The sequence below is a fragment of the Ahaetulla prasina genome, chromosome 2, assembly GCF_028640845.1.
Source record: "Ahaetulla prasina isolate Xishuangbanna chromosome 2, ASM2864084v1, whole genome shotgun sequence".
NCBI lineage: Eukaryota > Metazoa > Chordata > Lepidosauria > Squamata > Colubridae > Ahaetulla > Ahaetulla prasina.
Genome location: NC_080540.1, coordinates 37,605,305 through 37,621,173, shown reverse-complemented (window position 1 = coordinate 37,621,173; position 15,869 = coordinate 37,605,305). Strand labels below are relative to the sequence as shown.

General features: G+C 37.0%; 1 protein-coding gene across 5 annotated transcripts in view; it reads left to right on the top strand.

The window, feature by feature from the left end:
• Nucleotides 1-14,308, top strand: part of ADAMTS9 (ADAM metallopeptidase with thrombospondin type 1 motif 9) — a 172,313-nt gene extending 158,005 nt beyond the window's left edge. For 3 of the 5 annotated variants that reach the window (XM_058168996.1, XM_058168995.1, XM_058168993.1), the window contains exons 33-40: nucleotides 606-738; nucleotides 2,337-2,431; nucleotides 2,845-2,939; nucleotides 3,037-3,170; nucleotides 4,849-4,940; nucleotides 6,494-6,598; nucleotides 8,581-8,675; nucleotides 10,639-14,308. In XM_058168996.1, the coding sequence (XP_058024979.1) occupies nucleotides 606-738; nucleotides 2,337-2,431; nucleotides 2,845-2,939; nucleotides 3,037-3,170; nucleotides 4,849-4,940; nucleotides 6,494-6,598; nucleotides 8,581-8,670 (744 nt within the window). In that variant the 3' untranslated portion in view covers nucleotides 8,671-8,675; nucleotides 10,639-14,308. Of the gene's footprint in view, nucleotides 1-605; nucleotides 739-2,336; nucleotides 2,432-2,844; nucleotides 2,940-3,005; nucleotides 3,171-4,848; nucleotides 4,941-6,493; nucleotides 6,599-8,580; nucleotides 8,676-10,638 lie in introns of those variants that run through there. The other 2 variants (XM_058168997.1, XR_009153439.1) reach the window with 2 other exon arrangements.
• Nucleotides 14,309-15,869: the final 1,561 nt, after the last annotated feature.

Here is a 15,869-nt window from a genome sequence, read left to right as displayed (position 1 = left end):
TGTAATTTATCCTGCAGTTTATCCTGCTACTTCTCCTTAATTGTTCCATCTTTGATCTGCACCTTACCAAAGAGTTTTATTGCAGAAAGATCAATGATATTTTGAACAATTAATTGGTTTTCCTTCAGCATGTCCTTTTTTCAGCTGGTATATTACTGTATCCGGTCATAAATAGCTGTGATAATATGCCTGCCAGCAAGAAAATCTGTGTATGTATGCACACAGAGAGAGAGAGTTAGTTAGATGGCAAATTGCTCTTTATAGCACTGGTTAAAAACTGCATACTGTGTGAAAAAGTTTCCTCCCCAGTTTCTTCTACTTTTAAAAATTGTTCTGCTATTTAAGCCTTCGTAGGTTTGTAGTTCTCACTATGCAAAGTTCCTAATATCTTTGTTTTTAAAGAGCATCTTAATTTTCACACAGTTGTACTAAACACGCAACAAAGCATTTTGTAGAGTTCAGAAGAGCCAAGAGGATAAAGATGCATTTAATTAAGCTTTGGTTTTGTTAGCCAGTTAAATTTTTGTTCTTTCTTGCTCCCCATAACTCACTAGAAAGTTATAGGTATTAGGAAAGGTTCTGAATTTGGTTTCCTTCCTTTTCAGTGTTCAGTGACTTGTGGAATTGGGGTGATGCATCGGTCAGTTCAGTGCCTCACAAACAATGACCAAGCAAGTACCTTGTGCCTTGATGATTTAAAACCTGAGGAAAGAAGGCCATGCCACAACATCCATAATTGTAAGAGTCTTCGGAAATGAGTTTTAGCTTTCCTTTTAATTCTGTGCTAGTATTAGTACAGATCTAGTTCCACACATTTTTATATCACATTCCACCCTTTTTCACTCAAATTAAATTAAGCATTGCTGGCTGGGGAATTCTGGGAGTTGAAGTCCATGCCACCTAAAGTTGCCATTCCTTTAGAGCAGGGTTGGCAACCTTAAACACTCAAAGAGCCACAAAAATCCTAACCAGAAGCTCCTCATTCAATTGTGGAGCCGACTGGAAGTCCGGTTCCCCCACCATAGAGTCTCCTCCTAGCGCGGTGTCCTTTTTCCTCTTCCTGTCCTAATCGAAAGCCCTATCAATTGTGGAGCTGACTGGCAACAAGGAGCCGCAGCAGCAGAATGAAAGAGCTCCAAAGCCACAGGTTGCTAACCCCCGCTTTAGAGGGATTTAGTTTTTTAAAAAAACTAGCTCCCTTCCACACTCACACAATCTCTCTTAAGAATTTGGGAACTCTGGTTTGAAGAGCCCTCAAGCTTTGGCATCAGAGGTGGGTTTCAGCAGGTTCTGACCAGTTCCGGAGAACCGGTAGCAGAAATTTTGAGTAGTTCGGAGAACCGGTAGTAAAAATTTTGATTGGCCCCGCCCCCATCTATTATCTGCCTCCCAAGTCCCAGCTGATCAGGAGGAAATGGGGATTTTATAGTATCCTTCCCCCAGAGTGGGGAGGGAATGGAGATTTTACAGTATCCTTCCCCTGCCATGCCCACCAAGCCAAGCCACACCCACTAAGCCACCCACAGAACCGCTAGTAAAAAATTTTGAAACCCACCACTGTTTGGCATTACTTCAGTGGTGTGTTGTAAAAATGTCCTGCAGCACTTTCTAAGCCAGGAAGACAACAACAGAATTAGCTGGGAATGTTACGGTGCTTGATTTCATGACAATGCATGGGACTCAGTGCTTGAGAGACCATCATATGTGCAGTCTGCAATGCACAAATAAGGGAAGGAGGGAGGGGAATGAATGTAAGACACAAATAAAATTTCCTAGCACCTAGATACTGGGGGCGTGGGAGGTGGAGATCCTATAAGACAACAAAAATGGCATTTTTTTAAAAAAAAATGTGTTCTTCCAACAAATGAACTGCCGCAATGATCTTCAAGTATAATAATCTAAGAAAACTTTAACCTTTTCTATGCCTAACTTTACTGATTTCTTTTCGTACGCTTTATAAGATGATGAACCAGGGCTGGAATCACTTTAAATGTGGAGCAACCAGTGATAACGTATCCCTTAGATGGCTGTATGAGCAAAATGCCATAGGTTGCACTGACATTGGAAGTCTGGTGCTGAATCATCTCCCCAGCCCCAAAAAATCTTATCTTACAAATTTTATAACATCACTGCAGGTGTTGTGGGGGGGGGTGGAGATTCCCTGTTTCATGCACTTCCAAGGTCTTTCTCTTTACTTAAATAATTGAAGACATTTCACTTATCTTGAAATATTCACAGTAATAATCCGCTGATCAGCTGTTAGAAATCCACATTGCGTTATTTTGACGGTTTAGTTTTTGCTGATTAGAGCCTCATCTTTCTTTTCCTTATTTTAGGTGAGCTACCAACAAGCTGCAAAGAGGCAAAAAGACTCAAAGTCATTACTGAGGATGGTGAATATTTTCTAAAAGTTAAAGGAAGACTTTTAAAGGTATGAATCAAACACCTCCTCTTGTTTTTTTGAGGGGGAAATTACTGTTTATATGATGGTGGGGGTACCTTAGGTTCAAATGACTACAGATTCTTCTGCCTGTTATACATTTTTGTTTTCTTGCTGGGAGCACAGGCATTTGTTTTTCAGTGAATTAGAAGCAAGGCATTCCACAATAAGTATCATTATGAAGAAAGCTTTTTGTTTCAGCTCTCATTTCATGAGAGCAAAGATTGTTAGAACAATGTGGAAAGAAAATGAGCAACTGGCCCTTTGAGATTCAATTACATTTACATTGTGCAATTTTTTTCAGAAAATCATAATTCTGTACCCTCTTCTTATTTCTGCCCTTTGCGCTCATCATCAGTTTTAACCATTTCATAAAATTATGGCTCCTTTCCCCCCTCCCCCAGATATACTGTGCTGGCATGGACTCTGATAGCCCTAAAGAATATATCACTTTGGTAAATGGTGATGCGGAGAATTTCTCAGAAGTCTACAGCTACAGGTAAGGACAGGCAGCCATTCTGTATTTTTTATTATATCTCGCTACCTTGTATAATTTTTCTTGCAGTAAGTAGAAAAGGGGCTTTCTTTTGATTCAGGTTACATAACCCAACTGAATGTCCATATAATGGAAGCCGAAGAGAGAATTGTCAGTGTAGGAAAGATTACACAGCAGCTGGGTTTTCTGCCTTCAGCAAAGTAAGGCTGGACCTGAATGCTATGCAGATAATAAGTGAGTAACAACAATATTTTGTTTCTCGTCTTGTTTTTCTTTGTTGGAATTGTTATTTTAAAGGAGACCAGCTTATATTTCCCGAGTTTAACTTTTATATTACCATATCTCTTACAGTGCTTAAAAACGAAATATTTTACCTTGCTGCACATTAAACTTAGTTCTCTGTGAATGTTTTTTTCCCTATCTTGCCTCAGCTAAACTCAAATGTAACATTATAACCTTAAGCATTGTCATGAAAATTCTACTGTATATAATCCCATTTCTCATTAGGGAAATAGAATAGAATAGAATAGAATAGAATAGAATAGAATAGAATAGAATAGAATAGAATAGAATAGAATAGAATAGAATTTTTTATTGGCCAAGTGTGATTGGATACACAAGGAATTTGTCTTTGAATGCTTTCTGTGTACATAAAAGAAAAGATACGTTCATCAAGAATCATAAGGCACAACTTTTAATGATAGTCATAGGGTACGAATAAGCAATCAAATCATAGTGACCAGGCTGAGCTTGAGGGAGGGGACAGATATGTCCCCATCAGTTGTATTCCTTCTCGCCCACATGAAATCTAGGTCCAACCCACTTTGAATTCCTTATCTACCACCAAATTGCTTTGAACATTAGCGGGTCAGATTCTTGTAGAGAGCTTAAGTTTGCAATAAATCCTGATACCCGTTTGAACTGCCTGGATCTCCTGGTTTCCCTGAAGCTTGACATCTCACAGTATTGGGACGGTAGTTCTCACCAGAAAGTCCCATCAGAAAGCAGAAATAGATATACAAGAGCAATCAGGTTGCACAATTTAGCAACAATGTTGGAGCTAACATTTGTACTGTAGCGGGACGTTGTCCCTAGCGAGAGGCAGATCCTAGTGATAGCTCCTAAAGAGGCATATGAAATAGGCCAAATAAGTTGCAGTTCTTTTATGGTCTATAAGACTACATCCACACTTTATGCTTATGGTTAAAACAAATGGCAGGGGAAACTTGCTGCTATAGAACCATCCTACAATTTTAGACTTATTAGAAAATAGAATAGAATAGAATAGAATTTTGGCCAAGTGTGATTGAACACACAAGGAATTTGTCTTTGGTGCATATGCTCTCAGTGTACCTAAAAGAACAGATACGTTCATCAAGAATTCTAAGGTACAACACTTAATTATAGTCACAGGGCAGGGGTCTCCAACCTTGGCAACTTTAAGCCTGGAGGACTTCAACTCCCAGAATTCCCCATCCAGCTTTGCTGGAATTCTGGGAGTTGAAGTCCTCCAGGCTTAAAGTTGCCAAGGTTGGAGACCCCTGTCATAGGGTACAAATAAACAATCAGAAAACATAAACAAACGAAGAGAAAAGAGGCAAACCTGTAGTACATTATTAAAAGATTGGTGCCCCTGCATATATTTACAAAGCTTGTAATGGTGAATGGTTTTCACAGAATTATTCCTCGTGTTCAGGAACTCGCTACACAAGTTTAAACGTTGTGCCAAGTTTCTCATTTAATTATCTATGTGAAAAATCAAGGAGGATTGCTGATGAGTCAGAAAAATAAATGTATAAAGTTAAGTGTTTTATTTTCTGTAAGAGCCAAATTAAACATTTGCATTTTTTTTCCTTTCCCAACCGTTCCATTTCCCCTTTGTCTCTGGTTCTTGCCAAATATTTTTTCATAGCTACCGATTTACAGTTTGCACAGACACTTGATGGGAGGCCTGTTCCTTTTGCCACTGCTGGGGATTGCTACAGTGCAGCCAAATGCCCACAGGTATCCCTTGATCACTGGTTACCTTCCAGCATTTTGCCATTTATTCCCAATCAGATCAGTCATGCACCAACCATTGCCTTATTTTGTCACTCCTTGTCTTGAATATTGTACATTCTGTTTGGTTTTTTTAAATTGTACTGATAAAAGAGTTTGTACCTCTGAATTGAGGGTTTCTCGTGGCGATCCAAATATTGTGGTGATCAAATGTTCTTTAATTTTTTTTTCTTGTATTTAATATATTATTACATTTAAGCCAGTTGTTGTTGTTTTTTTGCAAGTAGTCCACCGTTTAATCCAAAGGAATTCTTAAAGAGACTCATAAAATAAATGAGAACTAATTATTAAAACTGCATAAAGCACCAGATTAAAATGCATAACAATAACTAATTTGAGCTAAGGAAACAAAATAATATTTGCTTGTTTTTTGAAAACAATGTATAATTGGTGCGACAAGTTTCTGTGTAACTGAAGAATCTCAAACATGGTGGGAGGGGAGAGACAGCAGATTAAGAGAAATCTCTGCTTCCCATCATGAATGGGGACTAAAGACTAGGCCCTGTTGAATGAATGGTTTCACATGAGAGCCAGTTATCCCTGAGATGTAGCAAGCATTTAGCATTTGTATGTTGTTCAGACATACAAATGCTAAAAGAGCCTTAATTTTGGCCACAGAAAATCGAGACAAGTCAACCAGGCAAATGTCCTATCTAGATAAAAGAGCAAGAAAATATAGCTGTCCAAATGTAGAAAACTGCTATTCTCTCATTCCCTCTCCCTCTCTTTCTTTCTCTCTCTCTCTCCCTCCTTTCTCTTTCTCTCTCTTTCTCTCTTCCTTTCTCTTTCTCTCCCTCTTTCTCTCTCTATCTCACTCACTCCCTCTCTCTCTCTTTTTCTCTCTCTCCTTCTCTTTCTCTCTGTCTCCCTCTCTTTCTTTCTCTCTCTTTCCCCTCCCTCTTTCTCTTTCTCTCTCTCTCTCTCCCTCTCCTTCTCTCTCTCTGTCTCTTTCTCTCTCTGTCTCCCTCTCCCTCTCTTTCTCTCTCTCTCTCTGTCCCTCTCTCTGTGTGTGTCTCCCTCTCTTTCTCTTTCTTTCTCTCTCTCTCCCTCTCCCTCTCTTTCTCTCTCTCTCTCTTTCTCTCCCTCCCTCTCTCAGAAGAGTTAAAAAGCAACAAAGATCACTTGAAGGACAAGAATGCCCTCAGCTGGCAGGCCACAGCAAGGCAGCCTTGTTCTCAAACTGCTGCAAATGAGAATAAATGCTTAATCTCATTCCTGCTGTGATTTGTACAGTATGTGCTAATCGCTGGGAGGGCTTGGAACAATTGAAAGCAGTGCCAGGGCGCTCTTGTTAGAATAATGACTTTGTGGTCTGTTGTTACACAGGGGACCCAAAGCACTAGAAAACAACATCGTTCCCATAAATGGATTTTCTTTCTTTTTCTTTCTTTTGTCTTTGTTTTTAAAAGAGCATGCATTTGGGGTATTTAGTAATCATTTCAGAAAGCCAGTACAATCTCATATACGTCTTTTTTTTTCTTTTTTTCTTTTTTTGAAAGGGTCGCTTTAGCATCAACCTCTCTGGAACTGGCCTGTCAGTAATGCAGACCTCAAAGTGGCTTTCACAAGGAAATTACGCTGTTTCTGAAATCACAAGATCTCCTGTAAGCGAAACTTACTTTGAATTAAAGTGTGGCGTATGCTAACTTGCCGCTCCTTCTTGTAAATAGCAAAAAAGTATGTGTGTGTGTGTGTATATGAAAGGCTGGCCCCTTGAAGTCAAAACTAAAGCCCAAGAATTGCAAAGCGTGGTATGTAATTGGTGGATTTGAAACCATAGATTGGAGTAAATTCAACTTGATCTGTATTATTGCAATTAATTAGTGGATCTGCTTAACCGTGAAAGTAAAAAGACTGAGCTTCGTGATTGCACACACTTCTTTAATTAATTGTCTGAGTCCTCCACAGTAGGCAGTTCAGTGCTTGTTCTAACAATGCTATTAAACTCAAGGAAAGAAAGACAAATTCTTTCCCAGGGTCTGTAGTGCCTAAGTACCCTCATCCTCCATGAATCCAGAGATATAATGTACTAGGCTGCTCCATTGTGTACGGCTTATTTATACTATACTAATAATTGTATAGTAATTTCCTGAATATGCCTGAATATAACATACAATTAGAATAAATAAGCATAAATAAGTCAAGGCAGCTAACACACCTAATACACCTTCCTCTTCCTATTTTCCCCAAAACAACAACCCTGAGAGGTGGGTTGGACTAAGTGGGAGGGACTGGCCCAAAGTCACTCAGCTGGCTTTCATGCCTAAAGAGGTACTAGAACTCACACCCTACTGATTTCTAGCCTGGTCCTTCACCACTAGACCAAATATTCTACGCATATCCCAGTCCAGCAAGTCAGCAAAAGCATTCAGGCAGAACAGGAATAAGTGCAATCCCTTTCCCCATTACGGTCCCCACCCTCTCCTTCCCTGGAGCTGCAAACCCTTAGTTTGAGAATCTACACAAATGTCAATCTTACTGTGATCAACAATTTGCTGCAATAAGCAGGACAATTCCAGCGGAAGAACGGTTGGCATACTTGGGCCACTTGCACATAAAGGGATCCAAGACCTGTAGAAAATAGAAAGTATCATATTTGTCTCAAAAGAGACAGTGCAAAGGGGAATTTTCAGTTAGTTACTGTGAAGCAGCTGGGGGAAAAAAATCAATGTTCGGCAGGAACTCCTAGAAGGAATCCCAAATGACCAACTGAAAGCAGAGACTCAAGACAATCAATATTGACTACTTTCCCTGCTTCAGCTGTCAGGCGCAGCTCTTGAAGTTTCAGTGTCAGGAGAACAAGTGAGCAAGACAGTGGGATCCGTAGCAGAGATCAAGAGTAGCAAACACAGAAGTTTTGCAGACTACACTTTAACAACATGTAGGACTGGAAAGTCTCATGTGTTATACTATCGCGGTGCGGTGACAATACAACCGATTTCCAAAAGACTTTCTTCTTTGCAACTGCTTTTTGTTTTTTGTTTGTTTCACCTTTTATATTTTTTTCTGTCTTTCTGAGGCAAATTCTGTTGTTGTTGTTTTAATCAAAAGACGTTTGAAGCAGAAATAGACTTAGACTTGGAATACACTTTATTGCCACTTTGAATGTAGGCTAATCGGCATACATTAAAATGAAATTTTGTTGCATACAGCTCTCAAAGAGTCACCACCTCCAATATACACTACATAATCATGACAGAATAAATAAATAAATAAGTACAAAATTATGCATATACCCACATATATTAAAGAAAACAGAACAAATACTGAATGTTGTATGTGTATAATTTCATTTTAAAATCATAAGGTTTTACAGAGTTGGGGTGGCGGCCTCATTGTTTTATACGTTTTTATTTTATTATCAGTTCCTTCATTTCCTTGTATGTTCCTTTAACCTAAATATATTTTCCTTTTATAACCCTCTGCATTTTCATTCAGAAATATGTTCCCTTTGACTCATGTAATTGGGGTTAGGGTTGATAATATATTTTCCTTCTATAAATTGCTCAAATAGATTTGGGATATGAAGAATTGCATTTACTCCTCTCTGGTGTATTGTCCCCCCCTCCTCATTTTATCTATATAGGATGGTACCAAAGTAATAGGAAAATGTGGTGGTTACTGTGGAAAATGTACTCCATCGTCTGGAACTGGCCTCGATGTTCAAGTGTTATAGCAATGGTAAGTTGTAATTTCTGTATATCTTGGTGTTATACTGACACATATTCAAATGTTTATGGGTTTAATTGTATATCTGGTCAGTGATATTTATTTAATCAACTAGGTCTGTATTTATTTGCAGTGAAGTTCATTTGGCTGAACTATAATTCCCCCAGGCAAGCTTTGCTTTGCAATCTCTCAGCCTCAGAATTATAGTACATGGAGTCATCACATACTGAACACTGATACATTTGAGTATAATGACATCACTTCTGGCACAAAACCGTACTTGGATTTAGCTCTAAAATCTTCACTTCCACTTTTTCCCTAAGTTTTCCACCCACACCTAAGTGTGATTTGTTCAGAAGAAGAGGGTACAGGTAGACCTCCTTTACTGACTACCTCATATCACAACTGTTTTAAGGATGTGCAGAAAGGAGCTTTGTGCCCTCATATGCTCCAAAGCCCCTTTATGGACTCATCTGGGAAACATTTCATAGGCTTGCTGATTATGAAAAGCCAGCTTGACTTTGATTAAGATATTCAGAGGAGGCCCCTGTTTCACTCACATTTTGTAGAAACTTTCTCAGGGACTATATCAGTGGTGGGTTGCAAATTTTTTTACTGCCAGTTCTGTGGGTGTGGCTTGGTGAGCATGGCATGGCTTGGTGGGCGTGGCAGGGGAAGGATATTGCAAAATCCCCATTTCCTCCCGATTAACTGGTACTCGGGAGGCAGAGAATAGATGGGGCACGGCCAGTCAGAAGTGGTATTTACCGGTTCTCCGAACTACTCAAAATTTCCGCCACCGGTTCTCCAGAACTGGTCAGAACCTGCTGAATACCACCTCTGGACTATATCCACAGCTTCTTGCATCAAAATGACAAAAGCAATGTTGTGAGACAAACTCTACTCCTTCATTTATAAAAGGAGTAAGATTTGCTTTGTGATAGTACAATACTGCTATCATCAAATGTTTAGTTTCATGCTGGCTGGCTGTCTTCAGAATTTGGAGCTCCATCACACAGTGTAAGGAATAGCAACGTCGAAGACATTCAGTTGACACTCAGTTGTCAATTTATTAAGTTTTAACATTTATTGTTTTGTTTTTCTTGAATATTCAGATGTCATCACAACAATATGCTTACTGCTATAGTAGTGATGGCGAACCTATGGCACACGTGCCAGAGGTGGCACACAGAGCCCTCTCTGTGGGCACGCTTGCCGTCACCAGCTGCTCTTATGGTTTTTGGTGCACACATGTGCACCGGCAAGCTGATTTTCACACGTGCCGGAGCCCCGGAAACCTGAAGGTCTTCGAACTTCCAGGGCTCTGGTACACAGGCATGCACATACATTCCTGTTTGGGCACTTGGTGACGAAAAGGTTCGCCATCACCACTATAACATTTGATCAAAAAAACTATTTCTGAGTAATCATATCTACTTAAACCTATCCCCGGCTGGTATTTCTGAATTGCCATTCATTCATTTATTCATTCATTCATTCATTCATTTATTGATGAGCACTCAAGGCAGCTAATCCATATGAAAATAGCGGCTTGTCTGATTCTTTGTTTGCTTTAAGGAAAATCTACCCTTTTTCTTTTTAAGATGAGATTTTGGATGTCAGCCATGGCTTGGACACTTGACCCTTTGGGAAGTGATTCTCACAAATTTGGTGGTTCCAAAAACATTGAGGAATTGCTGAGTCTGCATGTGTTGAATCTATGCATAATTCAATTATCTGCATATAAAACCTAAGTCAAATGATATAAAGATAATTTAGTGATATAAGGGCCTAGTGCTAGAAGCTGTTCCACTAATGTAAAAAAAAAAAGGTTGTTAAACTGTACAGAGTAGAATTATGGTGCTTCTGTGCATATCAGACTGTCCCCATAAAAGTTCAGATACACACACACACACACCCCTCTGTTGTCTAGAAAGTAGAAATGAGATCTCTTTATCTTGTTTTTAATTTCCAGGATTTCTTAATGCCGGGAGCTTAAGCAAGATGGATGAAGGACAATTAAGCAATACCTCTGCCTTCCATTTTTTAAATTTCTATGTTTGTGTGTATGTGCGTCTATATGTGTATGTGAGAGAGAGAGAAAAAAATGTATGTAATGTGCCTTTTTAAAAAAGTATGATTGTATCTGTGATGTATGCATACGTGTATGTGTGTACAGTATATTCTTGAAGTTCTAATGTATTATATTTATGTCCAGAATTATTTATTTTGATTTAATATTTTTGTATGTAAAATTTTATATTAAAGCTGCTTATCCTGTGTTCTTTTTTTTAAAAAAAAATTAAACCTTGCAGTCACACCACTGCATTTTTACATATTCTACATCATATGTAGCATTTTGACAAAAGTGATACGTTTATTGTCACTGTATACAGTTGTTTACCTTCATTCAGTAATTTCTCTTCTTGTTACAGGCTGCACTGATATTTGTAAGGTGCTTACTGGTTTTCATTAAGGTGTTTTTGGCATTTTAAAACCAACTCTTCCTTATGAGGAAAATAATTATTTTTATTAAATTTATATAGCAGTCAGTACTCTGCAGAGATTTGGTGAACATGCATGATAGTATTTTCTCTTTATCAATAACTATATCTTACATATTTTTAATGGCATGTCATTTCCATTGACTAATCCTATAAAAGTCACTGGTTTGGTGCTAATATGATAATATTTATTAATAACCTGTAGGCTTTAAAAGCTAATTCTTTGTCATGTCTTGTGGCAATGGAGAATGAGTAATTAAATTTGTGTAAAATGAGAATTGGTTCCAATATTAGTTTAAGGCAGACAAAGCTTTTGCCTACATTGGATGAAGGCCTAATATTATTCAGAAATTTATGAGTGGTTCCTTCTTCAGAGAAATTATTTTCAGTGATAGGATTTTGTGTGTGCTATTATATCAGCAACATATACCACAAGGAACAGTTACTTTCAGTCTAGAAGACCGGATCAGTGGTCTTCAAAATTGCAAGTCAAAATATGGAAACTAAATGAATACTGAAGAAATTTTTTTTCTAAAAATTAGACATTTGAATTTTTGCCTAAAATTTCATATTAGCAGGAAACCATGTTTTTAAACATGGTTTTAAAGAGAGGTTTCAATATGTGGGATCTGGATCTGGAATCTAACTCCAGCTCCAAGAATTGAGTTTCTGCTGAGGAAGAATATACTTATTTTTCAAGTAAACATAATGGAACACAAAAATATTTTGCCTTAATTAGTGCTATACAATTAGTCCTATACAATCCTTCTGCTATTAATTGATTGTTCAAAGAAATTGCAGAATCATTAATAACAAGGAAAAAATAATGTACACTAATCCATATCCACATTGATGAAATTTTGGAATTGCTATATATGCTGTATCACAGCATATATTCCTATTGGGAATTAGGTTAATCTGCAATACATACTGCACTATTTTTCAAAAAAATAATAAGTACATATGGATCAGATCAGAATTGCTATATTTTAAGCATTTCTACTCTAGAGCAATGCAGAGCAGAATCATATTTGTGTGTAAAAACATTACATTTACTCCAAAAATAATTCGTAAAAATCAGAATATTTAATTTCTGTTATTGAGAAGTCAGTAATACCAAAAGGTTGTTTTTTCTGCCAAATATACCACATGAAGAAGAGATGTTATGTCTAATTTCCCTATTTATTTTTTCAAAATAACTTTTTATCTGCAAGATTGATAAACACACATACCTTATTTTATGAATTTTAGCTGAGTTTTAATTATTGCATGGTAAGATTTCAATAATAAATAGTTATCTACTACTGGAACAAAGCCATCTCTCTTGTAGCAAACTTGATATCCCTAATAGCAGTTACACCTTAAAATCAGTAAGTTATAAACTTAATAAAGTTGGTTACATTTTCCAATATAAACAGCTTCAAAAAAAATTACACCACCATGTTCACTATGCATTTGCAAATCACCCCATGAGCTATTGTTTTATTTTTTTAAAAAATATCTAAGCCATTTGCTTATCAACTACTGGGCAGATTTAGAAAAATTAAATGATTCTACTGTAAACCTCCCTGAAATATCTGTCCCTTCACAATAATTTATGTTGAACTCCTTCTCTGACGTTAAAAGGGTTGTCACCGAAATCTGATTCAAAATAAACACATTGTATTAATATTAAAATAATTTATTAATATAGCATTGCATATTCAAATATTGAATGCATTTTTGCTCTTACTAGTTTGTCAGGTCAAATAGCTTGTGACCAGTCTGAGAAGACAAAGTGCAAACAAGGTTCTTCACAAAGAGTTCCATATCTCCAGGTACTTAGGTCTTCCAAGCTCATTTACCTAACTGCTAGATCAAAATTATTATTTTGACTGAACAGGTAACATAATCTTTATAAATATGCCCAAATGTTAGGAAACTCCCAGCCAGGCAGGGAGGAGGGGTCAAGCTTAGAACTAGCCTTGAGTCCTTGCTCAGCCACAAAAGGCATAAGCCTTTTCCAAGGCCTCTTCCAAGTTCCATGGAACCAATCTGTTGGTTCCCAAGAGAAGACAAACAGTCTGGGGAGATTCTTGTATTATAGATAGAATGCAACAAAGTAGCTGAACTTTTCATGAATGGATCTGGTTGCTTCCAGCTGACACCAAACCACAAACTACCCATCTTTTATACATTTATTCTTGCTGTGGATCAGTAAGATAATGTTGGCCATCAATATGATTTCTCCTGCATGTTCACTGTGGAGCATAAGCTGTTCCTTGGTTCTCTCGAATAATGGCAAAATATTGTTTTTTAATCCACTTTACAGTTATTATAGGATGATTTCTGATGAGAAGCATATATGAATATCTTTAACAAATAATGAAAAAAAATTCTTACAAGGATTCACAGCTAATACATTTCAGAACTGAATAAATTCAGGCAGGTCAAAATGTTAAATATACATTATAGATTTAAATAAATATTAAAAGGTGTATTTTTTTTAAGAAAAAATGCCAAAAATACCTTTCAGAGTACATTTTATGAAAATACTGTGTAGTATAAAGGAGTAGTGATTTTGTTACAATATCACTCATTTTTTTAAATGTTCTATAGGGAAAAGGGAAACTTGCACTGTAAGCATTTAAACAGAAATATGGTGCTTAACTCCATCTATTTTTCAGTAATGAGGTGACTGAGTATTTATACAAAAATATATTTTAAAAACCCTATACATTCCTTTATACTAAGTAGTATTATGATGATGTCTATCAATGGTGCAAAAAAAGGAAAGAAAATTAATGACATATAAGGAGGATACGATAGTTACTAATTTTTAGGTGGATTATTTCTTCTTCTTTTTTTCCAACAAGAGGACCACCAAATGATTAAGCAGTTCTTGTAATATATACATATACTTTTGTAAGGATCCCATTAATCTTTATGAAATTCAATAATATTTGCAAGCACTTTTGTTATATTGCTTTCTTATTTTTTAATTATTTTACTTTTCCTTTTGGGTCAGTAAAAGAAAAGGGTAAATAATGTTTCAGTGATTTTCTTTTATTGATCACAATGTGCTGCATTGGATAGGTGCTTTCCTATGGACAAAAACAAAATGTATACATAGGATGAATAAAATGAATTTTTAAAAAGTATACTGTTACAGCCATGTTTGTTCTTGACAAAGAAAATAAATGTTGACATTGCTAGGTAATGCAATCAAAATTTTCAGGGATTCAGGGTCTGGATGTCTGCCAAGATGCATATTCCAAAAAGAGAGCGCTAGGGAAGTCCGTGCAGTCAGGGTGACCATGTAGCTGAATATAAGTAAATAAGTGACCCTAGATGTTTGTTTGTTTTCAAACATCTGCATTCAATGTGGTCTGTATACTCAGAAAGCATGGACAGATTCAACCATAGTTTCAACTGGGAATCTGAGCATCAAATCCAAAACCACTAGAGGATTCCTGGAAGCTTGTCATATCAGCCATCAATAGACATATAGAGGTGGAGCACATTTACAGACCATTCAAAAGAGACCATGGAAAAGCTAAGAAGGAAACAAAAAGACCATGACACATCCTCTAGCAGCCAACATCCAGATAAGCAGGGATTAATCCCAAGCAAACAAACAAGCAAAAATATTACCCTAATCAAGTAATTTCTGAGGGCCCCACAGTTCAAACTTGAGCTACAAATACAGTATTATCTTCTATTGGAACTTTCAAAGAGAAAACCACTCCCCCATCAACACTGGCAAAGGAAGCTACAAGCGACACTGATGATATTACTTAGTTGACTAATGAAATATCTGCAAGCAAATAACCAAACTCATAGAGCATTAAGGTCTCCACAGCTCGGTCCAGAACTACAGGTACTCTTATTGGTATCTACATTCAATGGGTAATAGCTGGGAAAGAGTCAGTCTTGAGGTTGCAATAGGGAGAGAACTAGCAGCACTCGCTGCCTAACATTTAAGTGTTGTATGCATAGAATAGAATAGAATAGAATAGAATAGAATAGAATAGAATAGAATAGAATAGAATAGAATAGAATAGAATTTTTATTGGCCGAGTGTGATTGGACACACAAGGAATTTGTCTTGGTGCATATGCTCTCAGTGTACATAAAAGAAAAGATACCTTCATCAAGGTACAGTACCTACAACACTTAATGATAGTCATTGTGTACAAATTTAACACTTAATGATACAACATTTAATGATAGTCATAGGCTACAAATAAGCAATCAGGAAACAGTCAATATCAGTATAAATTGTAAGGATACAAGCAACAAAGTTAGTCATAAGTGGAAGGAGATGGGTGATGGGAACGATGAGAAGATTAATAGTAGTGCAGATTTAGTAAATAGTTTGAAAGTGTTGAGGGAATTATTTGTTTAGCAGAGTGATGGCCTTTGGGAAAAAACTATTCTTGTGACTAGTTGTTCTGGTGTGCAGTGCTCTATAGCATTGTTTTGAGAGTAGGAGCTGAAACAGTTTATGTCCATGATGTGAGGGGTCTGTAAATATTTTCACAGCCCTCTTCTTAATAATAATAATAATAATAATATTTTAATTTGTATACCGCCCTTCTCCCGAAGGACTCAGGGCGGTGAACAGGCAGATAAAATATAAATACACACAATAATTTAAAAACAACCCTTAAAAAACTAATTTAAATGCCCAAAACGTTAAAAAACATACTCCCCTATAAAA